The following is a 22,585-nucleotide window of genomic DNA, read 5'->3' as shown; positions in this document are numbered from 1 at the left end:
CGATGCAAATCTTTAGATAGTGTTTAATTTTAAAAAATTGGTGGATTATTCCAAAAGCTACATGATCTGCTAGTTCATTATAAATATCCTANGGTGGATTATTCCAAAAGCTACATGATCTGCTAGTTCATTATAAATATCCTAATTAAGATAAAGTATGTCGAATGAAAAAGGGATTATTAAAAAATATTATTTCTTATAAAAATATAATGTTGATCCATACACTTTTAAATATGTCATAGCATTATAAAGTTAAAAATGTAAAAAATAAAATCGAGAATTTTCACATAATAATAACATTTGGTAACCAATTTCACCGTGAAGATAAAATAAAGTCCGAAATTTTTTTTTGCATAATAAAGAACATTACATTAGCTTCAATTTAAGATATATATAAAAGTGTCAGACCTTCTGGAACATTTTCAAAAGTTAAGTTGAAAAAGTTAATTTTTTGTGAAAAAGTTGTCATTTTAAATCCCCCCTTGTGGGTAGGTTAAGGGTTTTTATTATTTTTATTATCAATATTATTGAAAAAGTTATGGCACTTTTAAGTAAAAAAAAATTGAAAAAATTTCGAAAATTAGCGATTTTTATATTCGTAATTTTTTTGGAGGTTTCCCCCATTTACGGGGAACGAGGGAATTTTTTTCAATTTTTGAGGGTAATGTCTTCGACTAGATACAATTTGTGATCTTTTGACGTATCATTGAAAGAAATCGGTTCGGTGAGAGCTGAGAAAAAGTGGTAACAGACACAAAAAAAAAAAAACACATCTTAGTAAAACCAATACCTTCTCAGCTTCGCATCGAAGCTAAAATATCACATAATAAAATAATTTTCATATGAATAAGAAATTTCTTCAAACGTGAGTAGATTATAATGATGGGGTCCTTGATATTCATTGAAGTTATTAAATATTATAATATTTCTCATATAGAAATGAGATAAAAATCAAATGAATTAAAAACTCAAAAACTTCGGTAAGGTATTTTAAGATAAAATAAAATACAATATCGAGAATTTTAACTCAAAAATAACATATTTTTGAATATGGTAGCCATTTTCACCATAAGACATATTAAAGTTCTAATTTTTTTTTTCATAATAAAGTATATTACATAAGCTTTAATATTATTTATATGCTAACAAGGGGGGATAAAAAATGGCAACTATTGCACAAAAATTTAACTTTATAAAATGATCCAAAAATCCCGACCCTTATATTTATATATACATCTTAAATTAAACCTTATGTTAATTATTAAAAAAAAATTCATCTCTGGAGTTGTCTTAGTGGTGAAAACGGTCATCAAAGTTAAGAAAAATATACGATTTTTTTTTGTGAAAATTAAAAAAAAGTTAATAAATTGTTTCGCAAAAACTTATGTGTAAACTGCATTGGTGCATTATGAAAGGTATGGTTAGTGTAGTATACCATTTTAATACATGTAATATTCAATACTTATACCTAATAAAATATATCACCAAATCAGTGTTCCACCGTGAATAAGATAAGTAATAAAATAATACCCTTACACAAGATTTAACTACCCTCACATTAATAACATTAACCAATCAAATACAACAAAAAATATTTCAAGAATCTCATCACAGATTGCTAAACCAGTTTTGCGGGCTATAAAAAGGCCATTTTCCTCCAAATTCGGGTGGTTTTTGTACAGGTTATGTACGGTTTCTGAACATCCTTTTCGCTGACACTGGGACGCCTTGCCATTCTGTCTGCGTCTCTACGGCTTTCTGGAACTCAACCAAAATACACAAATTGAATGTACGTAAGTGTATGTTTCGTTCATAGTTACATTTTTATATCAAATATGCACGATTTTTTGCTCCTTTCGTAATCACTGGGATTTACAAAAAATATTATACATCTTATTTTCGGTCGAATACTTTTGGTGATATAAATATTCTAACACATATAAAATATTGGTATTTATTTATTTCTTTTTATCTACATATATATAAATACACTGAAAAATTCATGACTAGATTGCATTGTGTTCTATTACTTATTGAATCGCTACAACCTGGCTGGACAGAATACTAGCACAATAACATCATAGTTAATATTCCAACTAATTATAAGCATTCTCCAAAGTGTCTCTCCATTTATCAACTAGCCAGTCTAATCTCTGCCACATTGCGGGCCATCGGAGTGTAGAATAATGATTTTGAAATATTGAACTAGAAGTAGCTAGGAAAAGTGACAGAATTATAGTCCTAAACTNTGAACTAGAAGTAGCTAGGAAAAGTGACAGAATTATTGTCCTAAACTAATTTTCGAGAAAAATGTTTTGAATGTAGTAAGTACCACAAATAGGATGTAATTAAATAGACAAGGAAGTGTTTTGGAGAGTGATGGATAAGGTTATGTAAAGAATACCTAACATAAAAAGAAGAATAGATATTGTATTTCAAATAGATAATTTGCTTATTTTATCAATTTAAATGATTATACCAACCATAAGTGACATTGCAAAAATATAACTGATTAAACATAAATAGTAATCAAATATTTTACAATGCACTTTAATTACATTGGTTCAATTATTTTTTAATAACAAATCTTAGACAAAAACTAATAGGTTCTACCTTATGGACATTGTATAACAGAACATTGTGGTCTTTGAATGGCGAGATGATTAAGTAAAAAAAAGATTTTGGATTGTAAATTTAATTTCTTTAAATATTCTTCTCCAACTGCAGATCAAGTTCTCTTAGTTTCACTAGAACACAACACAAAAGTCATTGAAAATTCGATTGAACATTTTTTGACCCCGTCTAAGACATAAGATCGAATTATGCCTATGAAAGAAAAGATAACAAAATTCTTCTATAAAATACAACACATATATATTTTTGATTATTATTTATATTTGTCCAACTATAACGAGTCTCCACTGTTTCGCAACTCCACTGTGCTGCGGCTTTTATGTTAAATAAATCAACATTTTCTATAATTAAGATCATGTTTTTGTACTTTATTTTATCATCATTTAATTTTGTTAAAATAAAAAAGCAAAAATATATCCAAAGTTGTATGTACATATTAAAGTTACCAGACCAACTATCTATAGTTACACGAATTTTTTATGTAAATAACTATATGAATAAATATTTAAATTAATAAAAAAACATTCGTATCATTTATTTATATTTTAAGAAGAAAAATCAATTTAAATAATTTTCCATCATTATTATTAGAATACATTTTCAGAATTAAAGATTTTTCGATCAAAAGTATATTAAAATAGATAATTTGTGAAATATAACATAAAACAAAATACCAACTAAAATTTTTAATTTTCAATTAAGTATAATTGATTTATTTAGTTTGAATTAAACTATTTAAAATTATCCAAATAAGTTATTATTCAAATTATTTAAAATTAGAATTATTTAAATAAAACTTGACTTCAATAAAATGTATTAATAAAGTAAATTTAATCTATTAAAATAAAATTTAATATAGTTGCATCCAGTGTGTTTCAATGAAATTATTTAAATTTTAAATATTTTTTCTCTATAGTATATCAAACATTTTTATTCTAACTTTTTGTATTCAGCTGTATGCATCTAATATGCACTTATCCAATAAAAAATAATTCTATTAACATAAATAAATCGATTAAGAGACACACATACTTAAAATACTATCACATTGAGATTATTTTTTAGTTTTTAACTACAAAAGTGATAAAATAATATTTTATTATCCAATATATATATATAGTTTTTTCATATATTCATTTATTATAACTATTACTAGTCAAAAAATAGAAACATGATTAAAGCCTAATGACAAAAAAAAATCAAGACCCAATTTTAATTTTTCGATAACCAAAAAATATTTCTTATTTTGATGTTTTTTTTTAAGTAATCAAAATAAAGTTTTAATACGACGAAAATTAATCAATAATTTTTTCTTTTAGCAATTCAATATAAAAATTCAAATGATGAACAAAAATGGCAATTAAAAGAAGATACGACTAGAATGGCTGCAGAAAATGGAAACTTAGAATTGTTAAAATATGCATTTGAAAATGGATGTCAATGGGATGAAAGAACAACAGAAGCTGCAGCAAATAATGGTCATTTAGAATGTTTAAAATATGCTTATGAAAATGGCTGTAAATGGAATCAATTCAATATTGCGACAAATGCGATAAGAAAGAGTAATCTAGAAATATTAAAATATGTTCACAAAAATGGATACGAATTTGATGAATACACAACTAATATAGCTCCAACGGGTAATATAGAAATTTTAAAATATGTTCTTAAAAATGGATATCCTTGTAATGAAAACACAGCTTATAGTGCTGCCATAAATGGCAATCTAGAAAATTTTAAATATTTACATGACAATGATTGTCCTTGGAATGAAAGGACAACTTGTGGGGCTGTCATAAGTGGTAATTTAAATATTTTAAAATATGCACACGAGAATGAATGTCCGTGGGATGAAAATACAACAGACACCGCTGTTTCTATCGGCAGTTTAGAATGCTTAAAATATGCTATTGAAAACAATTGTCCATGGGATCAATCCAAAATTAGCAGAACTGCGATTTTTAGAGGTAATCTAGAACTATTAAAATATATTAATAAGACTGGACACCAATTCGATGAATCCACAATTAACTTTGCTGCATCAGGTTATCATGAAATTTTAAAATATGTCCTTAAAAATGGATATCCGTGTGATGAAAACACAACTTTAAGTGCTGCCTCAAGTGGTAATCTAGAAAATTTAAAATATTTACATGAAAAAGGATGTCCATGGGATACAAGAATAACTTACGAGGCTGCCCTTCATGGTAATTTAAGTATTTTAAAATATGCACATGAAAATGAATGTCCGTGGGATGAAAGCACAACAAAAGCAGCTGCTTCTACCGGACATTTAGAATGTTTAAAATATGCACATGAAAATGGCTGTAAATGGAATGAACATATACCTGTTGAGGCTGCCAGAAGAGGAGATTTAACTATGTTAAAGTATGCACATGAAAATAAATGTCCTTGGAATGAAAACACCATAGATGCAGCTGCTCTAAGCAGTAATTTTGAATGCTTAAAATATGCTTTTGAAAATGGCTGTAAATGGCATAAACGTACAACAGCTGCGGCTGCCTTAGTTGGTAATTTAAATATTTTAAAATATGCATATGATAACGAATGTCCATGGCATAATAAAACAACAGAAGCAGCTGCTTCTAGGGGTCATTTTGAGTGCTTAAAATATGCTTATGAAAAAGGCTGTAAATGGAGTAAACGTACAACTACTGCAGCTGCTCATAATGGTGATTTAAATATTTTAAAATATGTACATGAAAATGAATGTCCGTGGCATGAATACACAATAGAAGCAGCAGCTTCTACTGGTAAATTTGAATGTTTGAAATATGCTTATGAAAATGGCTGTAAATGGGATAAACGTACACCAACTGCGGCTGCTAGAATAGGTGATTTAAAGATATTAAAATATGCCCATGAAAATGAATGTCCGTGGGATGAAAGCACAACAGAAGCAGCTGCTTCAAGTGGTAATTTAGAATGCTTACAATATGCTTTTGAAAATGGCTGTAAATGGGATGAACGTACACCAACTGCGGCTGCTAGAATAGGTGATTTAAAGATATTAAAATATGCCCATGAAAATGAATGTCCGTGGGATGAAAGCACAACAGAAGCAGCTGCTTCAAGTGGTAATTTAGAATGCTTACAATATGCTTTTGAAAATGGCTGTAAATGGGATGAACGTACACCAACTGCGGCTGCTAGAATAGGTGATTTAAAGATATTAAAATATGCCCATGAAAATGAATGTCCGTGGGATGAAAGCACAACAGAAGCAGCTGCTTCAAGTGGTAATTTAGAATGCTTACAATATGCTTTTGAAAATGGTTGTAAATGCGATCAATTTACAATTACTGCAGCAGCCAGAACAGGTAATTTAAAAATATTAAAATATGTACATGAAAATAAATGTCCTTGTGATGAAAGCACAACAGAAGCAGCGGCTTCTAGCGGTAATTTAGAATGTCTAAAATATGCTTATGAAAATGGATGTAAATGGGATAAACGTACGACTACTGCTGCTGCCAAAAGAGGTAATCTTAAAATGTTAAAATATGCAAATGAAAATGAATGCCCGTGGGATGAAAGCACAACAGAAGCAGCTGCCTATAGTGGTTCTCTAAAATGTTTAAAGTATGCTTATGAAAATGATTGTAAATGGGATGAACGTACTACTACTGCGGCAGCCAGAAGAGGTGATTTAAATTTATTAAAATATGCACATGAAAATGAATGCCCGTGGGATGAAAGCACAACAGAAGCAGCTGCCTCTAGTGGTTCTCTAAAATGTTTAAAGTATGCTTATGAAAATGATTGTAAATGGGATGAACGTACTACTACTGCGGCAGCCAGAAGAGGTGATTTAATTATTTTAAAATATGCACATGACAATAAATGTCCTTGGGATGAAAGCACAACAGAAGCAGCTGCTTCTAGTGGTAATCTAGAATGCTTAAAATATGCTTATGAAAATGGCTGTAAATGGAATGTACGTACACCTACTACTGCTGCCAAAAGAGATGATTTAAATATGTTAAAATTTGCCCATGAAAATGAATGTCCATGGGATGAAAGCACAACAGAAGCAGCTGTTTTTAGCGGTAATTTAGAATGTTTAAAATATGCTTATGAAAATGGCTGTAAATGGTATGAAGGCACAACTCGATTTGCTGCAGCAAGTGGCTTTTTGGACTTTTTGAAATATTCTCATGAAAAGGGATGTTATTTTGACAAAGATACAATAGTGGCAGCAGCTTTGCATGGTAATTTAGATTGTCTAATATATGCCCGTAAACATGGATGTGATTGGGTGGAAGGTACAATGAGAGGGGCTGCAGCAAAGGGCAATTTAGACTGCTTAAAATATGCTCATGAAAATGGGTGTTTATGGGACGAAGGCACAACGAGGGAAGCAGCTGCGAATAATAATATTAACTGTTTGATATTTGCACATAATAATGGGTGTAAATGGGACGAAGGAACTATGAGTGGAGCTGCTGCAAATGGAAATTTAAACTGCCTAAAATATGTTCATGAAAATGATTGTGAGTGGGACGAAGGCACAACTAGACTTGCTGCTGCCAATGGTCAATTTCGTTGCTTAAAATATGCTTATGAAAATAATTGTTCATGGAGTATAGGTACCATTTCTGAAGCTGCTCGAAATGGATATACAGATATAATCAACTATGCTACTAAAAATGGTTGTCCTAATTAATATTCTGTTGAAATATACAAATTTTTATTATAATTATTCATGGCAAATTATTTTTAAAAAAATTAACAGGAACTAATTTATTCAATGTGTATATTGTATCTAAAAAACACTGTTTAAAAAAAAAAATTTACAATATTTTTAATTTTTAAATAAAAGTTTTTGTATAAATTGTTTGTACTGATAATAGTTTTTAGAAAAAATCTCGAAAAAAAAGCTACAATTTATGTATATCAGTTTCGACATAAAATGTTTAATAAAAATAAATAATTATTTTAATTTAATAATATGCTTTTCCTTTTTCTTAATTTAAAAATAAATAAGTAATTTTTATACTTTCAGAAAGATTCTTATTTAAATCAAAATATTTTTAAAATACTATTATAGGAGCCCAATTTTTTTCTTCATCATCTTTCATGGTCAATCCATATTAAGGGGTAATATCCACCAAATTTTTTTTTTTTTTTTTCATTTTTTTTTATTAGTTTAAATCATTCTAAAACAATCCTAGAATCAAAATCTTCAGCGCCCAAGTACTGATCTAAACTCAAACTTCGTTTAAATCAAACTTTTCCGAACAACTTTTATGCTCCAGAATCACATTTTTCGCTTATTTTAGCGATTCTCTTTTTTTTTTTAATTTCGCGGCTTTGTAATTAGTAGAAGTTACCTATGATCGATATCGTGTTTTAAATTTGAAGTATAGATTTTCAATCATTACAGCGTCTGTACAGCACGTGTTTACTCACAATTTCCCTTTGTTTAGTCGATCAGCCGTTCTAGTTGTGTACGTTCTTAGTTTGAGTTTTGCTATACTTTTTAACTGTGAATTATATTCAAAAATACTTAATTATTAGTAAAAAGTTCTACAGCGGCCACATAGGCAGTAAAACAAGAATTATCAGAACAACCCGTAGTAAAATTAGTAACCGACAACCGCCTAACCGCCATGCGTTCGAAGGCTATTCGGAGTACGTTAGTACCTTGGCGAAAAAATTAAAAACTTCTGATTTAAATCGTGATCGTGAAGCTTCTCGAAAGGGATATACTGATATAATTAACTATGCTTCTAAAAATGGTTGTCGTAATTAATGTTCTGTTGTAATATCCTAATTTTTATTATAGTTATTCATCGCAAATTATTTTTGAAAAAATGAACTGGAATTAAATTAACGAAGGTGTAAATTGTATCTAAAAATAACTATTTAAAAAAAAAATTTCCAATATTTTTAATTTTTAGTTTTAGTAAAATCTCGAAAAAAAACAAGTAAAAGTAATATATATGAGTTTCCACATAAAATGTTTAATAAATATAAATAATTATTTTAATTTAACAATATGTTTTATCTTTTTCTTAATTTAAAAATAAAGATATATATTTTATGCTTTAAGAAAGTTTTATATTTAAAACAGAATATTTCCTAAATACTATTAAAGAAGCTCTATTTTTTTTATTTGTCTTCTTTCAACGTGAATCCATATTAAAGAATTTAAACTGGTAGCACGACCATTTAAATCTTGACTCGGCATTATGCCCTGGTCTAAATTGGCATTCACTGGTACCTTTCTCAATATCAGCCGTTCACCTTTCATTATGACAATCAGTGGTCTTAGTTCATCTACCCACTCTTGACACTGTGACAAGTTTTCTGCTGACTATGTATAGCTGATTATACGTTCTGTTTCATTCAGATAATCACCTTATTTTTTATTTTTTTGTTGTTTTGTGACGAATAAGCTGTGAAAAAAATCTGTTTCTTTTTATTCTTTTACAATTATTAAATTGATTGTGAAGAATATATTTACATATTTACATTTTCTATTGTGAGGTTGTTAATACATTCGAACAACAAAAAAAATCCCTATCGCATCGTCTTTTATTCTTTGTTTATCACAAGTAGTTTTAACAAATTTGAAAGATTTATATTTACAATTGACTTGAGTAACGTGGATATTATATTATTAACTTTAAAAGATTCCTTTTCGGGGAGCCAGTTAATAAGGTATCCAATAGGACTGAAAACACCAACTTAAACTGATATCGAGAGAGACACGGGCGAGTGCCAGCCTAGAGCAAAAGGCGGTGCCGTGTCATAGTACGAGTGCATAATAAGATAATTTGCTAATTCCCTAGGCCTTTTATATTAAATTCGTTGGTAAGTAGATGAATAAAGGTTATTTTTCATTAAAATTTATATATTGTGTCCTAATGTCTGTTTAGCATCACATATTCGCTTATAATAATTATAAAGACTGACATTAATGTAAACATTGCTCGAAATGAGAGATATATTTGTAATAAACAATTAAATATTTTTCAGTCAGAAAAGTATTTAAAATTGATAAAATTTTAATTGAAAAATTATTCCAGAACTTTCTCAAATATTGTTGTAACTTCCATATTATTTTTATATTTGTCATTTTTAACCTGATAAGTTAAAATTGGATAAAACAACATAAATATTTTTGATTCAAGACTATCTTTAAAGAATTGCTTAGTCAAAATTATGTTTGGAGAGAGCAGTCTTTATTGTAAATAGAAAGGGATTTTGATGAGATAACCATTAAAAATCAAGTAAATATTGTTCTTAAGAATAATATTAATTAATAATAAAATACCCCTCTCAAAAAAAATTATATTGAAAATTCCACTGAATAGATAGATTTTGTTATTTATAATATTAAAACACAGTGTAGGGATTAACAAAAATGTAAAATAACATGTCACAATGTATACGTTTATATGTTTTATGTTAGATGTACATTGCAGTACGATAACACTCCGTGTATTATTTTTATATCGCATTGTCCGTCAATCCAATAACACTTAATATTTGTACTCTTATTTTTATGTATATATACATCATATTTCAATGTTAAAAAATTATTAATTATTGTAAATTTTAATTGTAGTATTTTTGTAATAAAAATAAACCTCAAAACACTACAACAGTAATTTAGAAATGTTATACAACAAATACCCATACACAATTAGTATTTTTTGTGACATTTTGAGTTTTATTTCAATATTTTTAATATATAATTTAATTTTAAATATTAGCCACATATTAAATATAAATTTTCGATAGCAGGCGACTCCAATGTGAGCGACTTCATTGGCTACTAATGTAAGTATTTTATATATGTATATTTTCTAAACTATTTACTTATTTTAATTTTTTTTTTTTTTTTACAGATTGTAAATTTTATAAATAAAAGAAAAAATATAATCAGCATAATATAATATAATTTAATAATTTAATAATAATTTATAAATATTATAAATACTGTTGATATGAAAATGTGAAAAAACTCCTATAACTTTGAAATTACTAGTAGCAACACATTGGATCAGAAATAATGCATTCAGAACGCTTATTAAAATATAAAAAATATCTAAAGCAGGTAGTAATAATAGACAAAACAGTAAATATACTAAGTAAGGAATCAACAAAAAGTATATTAGACAACACAATATTTTGGGTGCATGTTGAGACTGGCTACAGTTTTTTAAAGACCCTATCAGAGTGGATTACTATTTTAGAAACTGAAAAATGTAATAGTATTTAAAAATATTCAAAATCCAACTATAATAAAAATGGAAAAATATTTATTGTCACAGAAATTAGAAAACGGAATTTGAATGGCAATTAAGAAAATTCATTTAGCAGGCCATCTTTTAGACCCGAGAAAAAAAGGCTAATTTTTAAAAAAACAATGAATGTATTGATACTGCAAAATTTATATGTAACTTGGCAGAACATTTGCAACTCAATATTCTAGATATAATGTCTGAACTTACTGAATATTGTTCAAGTAGTAGTTTATGGTCTAGAGCAGTGGTCGGCAACCTTTTTTAATTCTCGGGCCACATTTACAAATTAAAAAGAGTTCGCGGGCCAGATAAAAAAAAAAATTTATAATTACATTATTTATTATGCAAAAAAATACTATCTAAAACTTAAAATAATAATATGACTTATATAAAATACCCGTACCAAAAACGCAACGTTCAATTATATTTATACAAAATGATATTCAATTAAATTAGTCCATTTAGAATTTAAAGCGGGCCGTATTCAATAGCCACGCGGGCCGGATACGGCCCGCGGGCCGCCGGTTGCCGACCACTGGTCTAAGGCATTTGTTTGAGACATTTTAAAAACTAGTAGTGATGGAACACAATCTGGTGCTATAACATAGTGGAAGGGTATTTGTTTTTTTATTTGCTAAAATTTCAGCCATTGCAATTGCTATATTAGAATGCTTCCTCAAATCTGCATTAAAAGAGCCCTGATTCTCTACTTAAAGTTTTGTTCATACAGCTCAAATAAATAGATTATCAAATGACCGAGCATCCAAACTAGTGTAAATTAAACATAATTTAAAAATTTAAAAGGATTTTAAGGTTAAAAATATTAAAAACTTAAACGGTTAATGTGATGATCAATACTATAATGACCTCACTGACTCTAATTCTTATGATGAAAATATAAGAGTAGAAGGCGGTTTAAGTATATTTGAGTCTATTTCAGTCTATTTCAGATAACGAGAATGAAATAGATGAACTATTTAATGATGTCATGGCATATATAAATTAAAGTCATAAAATACTTATTACTTTATAAAAATTAATTTTTAGTACTTTGTGATACTAAAATTAATAATGTTTAAGGTACAAATGTATTTCTTTTTAATACAACAAGTATTAATACAATTTTAGATTTTAAGATTACTATAAGATGTTATATTTTAAAATTTTAAAGTTTATTTAAAGGATAGAATTTTTTTTTTTTTGTTAAAAAAGGTGAATTTTATTATTTTATTTATTATGCTATTAAAAATATTAAGTTTTTAATGTGATTAAATTACAATTGTGTATTTATATTTATTCAGAAGATCAGAGTTCTCAAAACTTTAACGTCATGGGCGNATTTATACTTATTCAGAAGGGTAGAGTTCTCAGAACTTTAACATCATGGGTAATGGTATCTGATTTCAAATTGAATATAGTTGCTACTTTTTTAATACATAATAAATTATCCTCTAGAAATGAATTTAGGATAGAGATGTATCTTACTCCAGTACTTGAACTAATTACTCCCTGAACATTTTGTTTTCATCAATTTTGCTAAAGGTTTTTTCAATAAGTATTCTTTTATTTATTGAATTTTATGAAAAATAACCTCTCTAAAGTTTATTCAGTGTTCAATTTTCCTAATTTTAAAGTGCCACAAGGTTTTATACGGTGTGATACGGTATTGTAGGATATTATACAAAAAAAAATCAAATACCGTACTATAATAACTTTAATTTTACACTGCGTTAAATATAAGTTGTTAAATACAGGAATCATTTATCATAGTTGAACGCATACCAGTAAAAATTAGCCAAAATATATATATTCCATAATTGATGATATATATTCGTACTTTGAATACATTCTATGTAGTATATCGACAGTGATAATAAGTTCCTGATGATTTTTTACAAGCTTGTCTTTTGGCCAAAATGAATTGTTCGCGCCCAAACCAAATAATATACGAATCATTCATGATATGCAATGCATTGATGAATCGAACAAGTCATTGACTTTATTGTATTTACACTTAGGTGTAGAGCCATTGTGATTAATGTTTCAAAATCCAATAGGCATTATTGTCATTGCGATTTACATTCACCGTCTTTTCAATTGTTTCGATTGAATCCAACAGCTTGTATAATTTTTTCTTCACAATTAAACATGCATATTCAGGATTGTCCGAATCATTTTCCGTGACCGATAAATTACTTTATTGCTTAGACGTTCCACATAATATTGCAAATGTCGATAATTTTTTAATAATTTACTTACTAGTTTAAAAACTACCCGTCAGATCGTTTTTAACAAGAAAATTCACTTTATCCGATATATCATTGAAATAATCCATCTTATGCGAATATAAATATTAAATATAACTGGATAAATGACGGTATTGAACACTGTCCGCTTATGTCATTCATACCCATGCATATAGTAGTATAAAGCATAGACGAACAAATTCGTTTTTCACTCGATTGTTTTAGAAGTGTATAATTCAATACGTCAGCATGTTTATATTACACGTTTTAACTTCATTAGTAAGTAGTATTCACATAATATACGAAACGACTCATCGTCGTAAAATCATAGCAAAAAATAGACGCCATTGTAAAAATTATAACACCTCACGTGCGTTGAGGACACATAATGTAGAATTTGATCTGTCCGATCACCAGACGAGGCGATTATTTCATAAATTGCAAAATATTATATTTTAGTTATTAAATACAGTAATCATTCATCACAGCGGGAAGTATAATTCCACTGTGCGGTAGAGTCTCCGGCAGACCAGGGTGGCAATCAATAGCCTGGCTAGCGCGGACTAAAGTGCACCAACTCATGGTGGGAAGGTGATTGCTGAGACATAAGTTGATGACGCATAGCCGAAAACCCCACGGAGGTTTAAAACCCGTACCACGACGCGGGACGGGCGTCCCAGATAATGACTTAGTCATTATCTGCCATCTCGACACTCGTGATCAGACCGGCTTGCCACTCTGATATCAGTGGGGCTTGGATCCGTGGTGGCTATCACTGGTGTGACTTTATGGTTTATGGTCTAATGCTGGTGTCAGGTGAAGCAGCTGAGTGATGGATCCTAGACTCGTCCTTGGTGCCAACCAGCGTTTACCATTGGTGAGATGCATTTTTGAAAAANCCCGTACCACGACGCGGGACGGGCGTCCCAGATAATGACTTAGTCATTATCTGCCATCTCGACACTCGTGATCAGACCGGCTTACCGCTCTGATATCAGTGGTGCTTGGATCCGTGGTGGCTATCACTGGTGTGACTTTGTGGTTTATGGCCTAATGCTGGTCTCAGGTGAAGCAGCTGAGTGATGGATCCTAGACTCGTCCTTGGTGCCAACCGGCGTTTACTATTGGTGAGATGCATTTTTGAAAAGGAAGGAGGAAGCGGAACGCCTGAGACAGAGGCAGCCACGCCGCCCAGTACAAGAGGTTCTTAGGTTCTTGTTTTTGTGTTTTATGTTTTGTGAATTATTTTGCCTACCCTTCCTAAAGATTCCCACTCTGCGAATCAGCTCTTTATTAATTTTAGGGTGATTCTCAACGTGGTGATGTGAATTATCGAGATGGCGTGGNCTATTGGTGAGATGCACTTTTGAAAAGGAAGGAGGAAGCGGAACGCCTGAGACAGAGGCAGCCACGCCGCCCAGTACAAGAGGACCTGTGGTGCTAGTTTAAACCAGTGCCTTAGTTTCTTGTTTTTGTGTTTTATGTTTTGTGAATTATTTTGCCTGTCCTTCCTAAAGATTCCCACTCTGCGAATCAGCTCTTGATTAATTTCGGGCTGATTCTCAACGTGGTGATGTGAATTATAGAGACGGCGTGGACCGCCCTGAAGTAATGCCTAACGGCAGTTCCAGGGCGGCTCACAATAATACCGACTGTTAAAAAAAATTAAAAAGACCCAGATAAATCATGGAGTCCTTAAGCGGGATCTCTACCCCCAGCACAGTGAACTTATACTCACCGTGTCATAAACGATGTTCCACAGAAGTGGCCCGAGAAATCACCCTTGCGGGACATCGCCCGTAACGTATCTGATTATCAGGCCCGCGGTGCTCTCATAGGAGATGACCCGATTGCTAAGGTACAACCGGATCATCTGTCCAAGATACGGAGGCACCTGAAACACGTCCAACGCTTCTAGGATGTGTGACCAATCTACGGAGTTGAACCGCCAGCCCACTCACCCGTCGCGGAACGGCGTGCGGGGGACGTCTCGCGGCGGATGGCTTTTCGCACTTGTACACGATATAACGGTGGTCGCTGAGGTTTTCCCTATGTGGGAGAACCGACCAACCGAACACGTGCGGGTGCAACGACGGGGACACCAGCGTGACGTCTACCACCGAACTCAAGGCGTGACACTCAAAAATTGGGGTGTAGCTCCTGTTGGATGACACCAACTCGAGGGCCGACATCAGGTCCAACAAGTTGGACACGCTGGTTCGTGTCCGTCGACCTTCAGACCAGGGAGTGAGCGTTGAAATCCCTGGCCATGAGCTCCCCGCGACCGTCCGAGCCTCCTCGCCCATAAGCAGGAGGAGACGGACTCAAGGAGTTCAGCGATCGGAAAGCTGGGCGGCGAGTTGCAGTTCAAGACGTCGATGCCGTCTATCCTCGCTACTAAGTAACCGTTCATTACGCCATGTCCTGGGCAGCCCGATAGTGGATGAAATTCGTACGAAAGAATATCATCCACAAGCGGGCTGCACTTCGATAGACCCCTCAGCCTTTCCTTCCGGCATCCTCACTGGGGGGGGAGGCGCATAATCGTGTACATGCGTGTACGGTTCAGCTGCGATCTTATGTATGGGTTTTGGACGACCGACAGCGTCATCCATACGATAATATATTAGTATATTACTGATGTAATTAGTATATATGATGTAATTTATTTTTAGAATTAACTTCGTGTATCCTCGTCGTTATCGGTTACTACAATAATATAATTGCTATTATTATTATTTTAATTTCTATTTTATACTGTGACCTGCACTTAAAATATATTGTTTTTATTGACTGTGTTCATAATTAAATAAATATTAAATTCTTTTCATTATCGTTTGAACTCAAATTAATCATAAAAAATTACGGCGGCCTTTGCCGGAATTAAAAGTTTAAAAACTAAATATAAAAAAGGAAAAACTGAATATTTTCGGAATTTTAATTCAACATTACAACATCTTAAAAATTAATTGTTATATGGATGCGAAATAAAACAAGCTCTTTTCTTTTTTCCTTGTTTACTTTTTAGCGATGAAACAGTTGAAACTGTGAAATGGTTGAAAATTCAACTGTTTTTAAGGTAACTTCCAAAACAATTTCAAATGATTTGTTGGACTCTATTCTAGCAGCATGTTGAAATAAGATAGTAAATGAAATAATCTCATTGAATCTGTTGAATTATTCAACACTCAAAATTTATATCCATAATTGTTGATGAAACCACTGATATTTCAAATATCTTATATAAAGATATGAAGTACAAGGTATACGTGTTGAGCGTATTTGGGGTTTAGAAAATCCAAATGGACATAATGTTTCGCATTATCACAAACTATTTTTGGTATGATTAATCCTCTTGACACGGCACCGCCCGTCGCTCACCCGTGACTCTCGTGATATCAGCCGTCCAGCTATTAATTTAACAATCGGTTGTCTCCCCACCCTTGACACCGAGATAAGACCGCTGCCGAGTATGGATTACGGATATTGCGTTCTGTTCCGTTTACAACGTATACCTTGACTGTCAATTTTTATTTGTTTGTCTTGGTTCCGGTTGTTGCGTTTCAACTTCGTTGTTTTCGTTTTGGTAATTACCATTGACATTAATCGGTGACTTATTTCGTAAAGGTGCGACTTGAATACATGAATATATATTTTTATCGATTTATAGACTTATATTCACCTACCACCGCTGTGACTAGTGCTCTGTTAAACCCGTTATACGAACTAATATAATTAAATATACATTATACATAGAGTGAATGTGTCAAACGTTCTATGTGCCAAAAACATATTTGTTCAGAAAACACAAAAAACAATGGTAACACGGGCATGTCTCACACAACAATCAGCATCTATTAATGCAATTTTGTACAAGTAAAAAAATTAATTGACATTTGAAACACATACAAGATTGTGACTTTTGGCATATAGAACATAAATCAGAAATAAAACAATTTTTCACTTTTTTGGCACATAGAACGTTTGACACATTCACTCTTCATATAGACATATTTCTGTGTGGTGTTCACCGTACAAAGGATACGCGTTACTCTCTAGAAAAATTACCTAATAAATGAATTGCTCAGTCATATAATGGTGCACCTATTATGAGTGGCCAAAAGTTATGTTAATGTGAAGATAAAAGAAAAGTACCCATTTGCCTTTTTTATCCACTGCTATGCACATTAATTGAATATCATAATGATACAATCAATTTCAAAAAATAAGTAAGTTCGTAATTTTTTTCAAATACATCTGAAATACCAGTGTTTTTTTCTAATTCACCACAAAGAGTTTCAGTTTTAGATGAAGAAGTTGTTGTTTGTTTGCCAAAAGTAGTACAGACTCGTTGGAATTTTAATATAAGAACCGTTAATTCTGTTATCGAACACAGAGAAGACTTTATAATTCATATGAATAAAATAATTAAAAATCTTTACATGCTAAAACAATTAATTAAGCCACTGGTATTAAAAGGTTTCTAGAGATACTGATTTTATATTTTGGTTGAATATTTTTCATAAAATTATACCACATGTTGATTGTTTATATAATTCTGTCGAAGCTAGAAAAACAGACCCTGTTCAAGTAGACATCTCAGTAAAATTATTTGTAAATGAAATAATTAAAATTCGTGATAATATATCATCAATTTTGTGAACAGTTTTAAACCAATCAGACATAATACATTCAAAAAAAAAAAAAACTAGCGAAGACCCAAACATTACGAAAAGAATTATTACTTTGGATTTATATGATGTTTTAAAAACTCAAGCAGAAAGTCGTTTTAGTTTTAATGAACATCTAACTTCAGCGTTGCTTTTTCAAAACGAATATCACCCAAAATTTAACAATAAATTCCCAATTGATTATTTACCTTTCTTTAGAAAAGAACCTTTAAAAACTGAACTTGAGGTTATTTATAGCCATGATGATTTTTGCTTATTAAAAGTAATTATTCCTATAATTAACTTTATATTAACAAATAATATGAGCGATTTATTTAAAGAAGTACTTAAATTACTTAAATTATTAGTCGTCATTCCAATGATATCGTCGGAAGCTGAACGCGGATTTTCAATTCAAAATATAAATTCAAATATAAAATATACATAGGAGAGTAAAAAGTCATTCTGCAAATTTTTTTTTTTAATTGCTGGAAAATCGTACAATAAATAAAATTATTTTTTTTTTTGTAAACGTTTATCAAAATAGTAAAAATGATATTATTGAATTGTATTACTATTGGAGTTAAGAAGATTGTAAAAACATAGCTTTGTTTTGTGTAATCAAATGATTATAGACAATGATTTTTACTAAATAGACAAACGTTCGTCGCATTCGTTTTATGATAAAATTGACAATTTAAGCTAATTCAAATGTGTAAAATTAATTTTGTTTAAAAAAAAGAAAAAAAAATTGAAACATGTTTAAACTTTATATTCTATATAAATTACTTTTATATAATATTCATGAAAATCATTGTACCCAATTATAAGGTATATTAAAATAAATTAAAATACAATACCAAGAATTTTAACACGAAAATAACACATTTTTGAATATGATAACCATGTTCACTATACCTCGAATTTTTTTTTCATAGTATAGTATATCACATAAGATTAAATAAAAGTGTCAATATTTCCGGAAAATTTTCAAAAAATGAGATAAAAAAATAAAACTTGTGAGTAAAAATTGTTATTTTGAATCCCCCCTTTGGTCAGGTCAAAAGTCAGATTTTCAAAAAATGTATATCAAATGAATGAAAAATATCTATGATTTTAATATAAAAAATAACAGAAAAATAGGTATAACTTCGAAAAAAACTACTAAAAATACAAAATACAATCAGCAAAAGTTTCAATAATTATACAGAGGGTTAAAAAAACATTGTACTTATTTTAAAAAACTATTTCCTCAAGTATCACTGATTCAATAACTGTGGAGTTTATATAATATACTACGCTATCACAATAATAAATAAGTCACATTTCGATAAAAAGTTCAACCCTACTAATTATAGAAACAAATTAAAAAGTTTATTGCTAGAAAATTCAGGTGACATGGCAAACATTTATTTATATTGCCAAAAATATATAGAATATCACAGTAGAATTCAATGGGTGTTATGCACTACATGTTGCGTCATGTGTTAACTGATTGTATAATTGATGAGTATAGATTAAATGATTACAAACATTATGATTTCTATTGCATTTTGTGTGACAAGACTAATAATTAAGTAGAACTATTTATTATAAAAATTATATTTTTAATGAACAGCAAATCGTTGTCTCCTTTAAAAACCCCGTTTTTTATTAATATAGTTTATTTTTAGTGAAAAATCTAAACCTTTAATGATGATGGATGAATATAAATTTTGTTTTCATAAAACGTTTTAAATTTTTACTTTGATCTTAGTAATTATGTTGACGATAATTGACTACATTTTTTATTTTATGTTAATTCAACTTAAATATTTTTATCTCAAAACAATAAAAGAGTAAAGTACTTTCTCTGCTTCATATCGAAGCTAAACAAATTTTTTGGGAGACTTAATAGCCAACCTCATCGTGGTATCTCCTGGGTAACGCTAATAGGCTGAAGTATGAAAAATTATGAATTCATATCGTTAAAATAGCTGAAGATATTGATTCTAGGATTGTTTTAGAATGATTTAAAACCAATAAAAAAAAATGAAAAAAAAAAAAAAAAATTTGGTGGATATTACCCCTTAATATGGATTGACCATGAAAGATGATGAAGAAAAAAATTGGGCTCCTTTAATAGTATTTTAAAAATATTTTGATTTAAATACGAATCTTTCTGAAAGTATAAAAATTACTTATTTATTTTTAAATTAAGAAAAAGGAAAAGCATATTCTTAAAANATAAAAGAGTAAAGTACTTTCTCTGCTTCATATCGAAGCTAAACAAATTTTTTGGGAGACTTAATAGCCAACCTCATCGTGGTATCTCCTGGGTAACGCTAATAGGCTGAAGTATGAAAAATTATGAATTCATATTGTTAAAATAGCTGAAGATTTTGATTCTAGGATTGTTTTAGAATGATTTAAACTAATAAAAAATTTGGTGGATATTACCCCTTAATATGGATTGACCATGAAAGATGATGAAGAAAAAAATTGGGCTCCTATAATAGTATTTTAAAAATATTTTGATTTAAATAAGAATCTTTCTGAAAGTATAAAAATTACTTATTTATTTTTAAATTAAGAAAAAGGAAAAGCATATTATTAAATTAAAATAATTATTTATTTTTATTAAACATTTTATGTCGAAACTGATATACATAAATTGTAGCTATTTTTTCGAAATTTTTTCTAAAAACTATTATCAGTACAAACAATTTATACAAAAACTTTTATTTAAAAATTAAAAATATTGTAAATTTTTTTTTTTAAACAGTGTTTTTTAGATACAATATACACATTGAATAAATTAGTTCCTGTTAAATTTTNACAATATACACATTGAATAAATTAGTTCCTGTTAACTTTTTCAAAAATAATTTGCCATGAATAATTATAATAAAAATTTGTATATTTCAACAGAATATTAATTAGGACAACCATTTTTAGTGGCATAGTTGATTATTTTTGTATATCCATTTCGAGCAGCTTCAGAAATGGTACCGATACTCCATGAACAATTATTTTCATAAGCATATTTTAAGCAACGAAATTGACCATTTGCAGCAGCAAGTCTAGTTGTGCCTTCGTCCCACTCACAATCATTTTCATGAACATATTTTAGGCAGTTTAAATTTCCATTTGCAGCAGCTCCACTCATAGTTCTTTCATCCCATTGACATCCATTTTCAAATTAATTGATAGACTGACTTATGACAATGAACTGTACATGGATGAAAACCGACACGGAAGTCACCGATTTTCTGTGATGGGTGGTCAAGGTNACATATTTTAGGCAGTTTAAATTTCCATTTGCAGCAGCTCCACTCATAGTTCTTTCATCCCATTGACATCCATTTTCAAATTAATTGATAGACTGACTTATGACAATGAACTGTACATGGATGAAAACCGACACGGAAGTCATCGATTTTCTGTGATGGGTGGTCAAGGTGGTGAGTAAAGCAAAATGCTGGTGATCAGCTGTCCCACGAAATAATATAATCAATGATCTTTATAACAACTGGTCAACTAGATCCTTCTAAAGGCTTTCTGTACCATACAGATACAATTTATAACTTTAAATCTTTAATGGATTAAAAAAGTTTATATTTATCTGTATATTATTGATTTTTTCCAAGCATTCATTTTAGCTTCAATGCGATGTTAAGAAAGTATTAATTTTACTGAAATGATAAAATTATTTCGAACTTAACGTTGTCTCCATTATAAAAATGGCTAACACATGCAATTTTTGTGTTAATATTCTCTTATTTTAGTTTTTGCATTTTTAACTTTACAATGCTTTTTATAAAATGTATGGATCAATAGAAAAAATTAACTTTTTCAACTTATTTTTTGAAAGTGTTCCAAAAATACTGACACTTATCTATAATAATTAAACTAACAAATCTATAATAATAATTTAAGAACAATGTTTTTTATTATTGTTTTATCATAATATATCATTCCAAAAGAAACATTGATCATCTATGTAACTCTTGAAGTTTAAATAGATGATACAATTGTAGTATTCACAACTATATTCTTTATAGTTATATTCTATAGTTTTTAAGTACTTATTAATAACATCAAATATTATTGGTGATTGAAAAAATTCGACGATTTAAACGTCAAAAGACGCCATCTCTCTACAGCGACGGAAAACCCACCCGTTCCAGAGTATTAATGGTTAAGAAACTTCTTCTTTGGGGGAGGTTACTATGGCCCTGAAAAAATAATACTAATAATACAAAATAGTATTCACCTTTGTTAAAAATCAAACATCATATTAACAACAATACCGATGTAATTTGCCAATTCTACAATAAAATAAAATAATCTTTTAGATTTCAATCAAGGACTTTAGGTAAAGAGTATTACTCCCCTTCATTTTTACTATAAGTGTTACATTCTGTATAACAAATGAAAATTTTTTAGTTACATGGTTGTATAAATACAATCAACGAAATAATTAATTTTTTATATTTTTAAATTTAAAAAACATCTTAAATAAATAATAAAATATTCCTTTAAAAAAATTGTTATTTTTAGTCAAACTATTCATACAAAGTAGAATTTATTAGCTTAATCAGTAGACAAGGCACTATCTTGATTTAACAAAAAAAGACAAATTATAAATACAATTTTATACTTATGCTGTAACGTGAAAAAAAGGTACCTATTTATTTTTTGTCTATTTGTATACAGCGTGGAACGGATTTAACTGACAACTCATATAACTTATGATCTAAATAACATTTTATAC

The 22,585-nt window shown here is 29.7% G+C and overlaps 2 protein-coding genes across 9 annotated transcripts in view; one reads left to right on the top strand and one right to left on the bottom strand.

Annotated features, from left to right (window-relative positions):
- Positions 1-7,552, top strand: part of LOC126907691 (uncharacterized) — a 63,819-nt gene extending 56,267 nt beyond the window's left edge. The window contains exons 4-5 of one of the 8 annotated variants that reach the window (XM_050689161.1): positions 4,983-5,489; positions 5,976-7,552. In XM_050689161.1, coding sequence (XP_050545118.1) covers positions 4,983-5,489; positions 5,976-7,321 — 1,853 coding nt within the window. In that variant the 3' untranslated portion in view covers positions 7,322-7,552. Of the gene's footprint in view, positions 1-3,953 lie in introns of all 8 variants that reach the window. The other 7 variants (XM_050689160.1, XM_050689158.1, XM_050689156.1 and 4 more) reach the window with 7 other exon arrangements.
- The window catches only part of LOC126907692 (uncharacterized), a 72,471-nt gene that overhangs the window by 20,425 nt on the left and 29,461 nt on the right, over positions 1-22,585 (bottom strand). The window lies entirely within an intron of this gene.

This window comes from Daktulosphaira vitifoliae, unplaced genomic scaffold, assembly GCF_025091365.1.
Source record: "Daktulosphaira vitifoliae isolate Bord-2020 unplaced genomic scaffold, ASM2509136v1 Scaffold_5, whole genome shotgun sequence".
In the NCBI taxonomy this organism is placed as follows: Eukaryota; Metazoa; Arthropoda; class Insecta; order Hemiptera; family Phylloxeridae; genus Daktulosphaira; species Daktulosphaira vitifoliae.
This window is presented reverse-complemented; position numbering and strand designations above follow the sequence as displayed.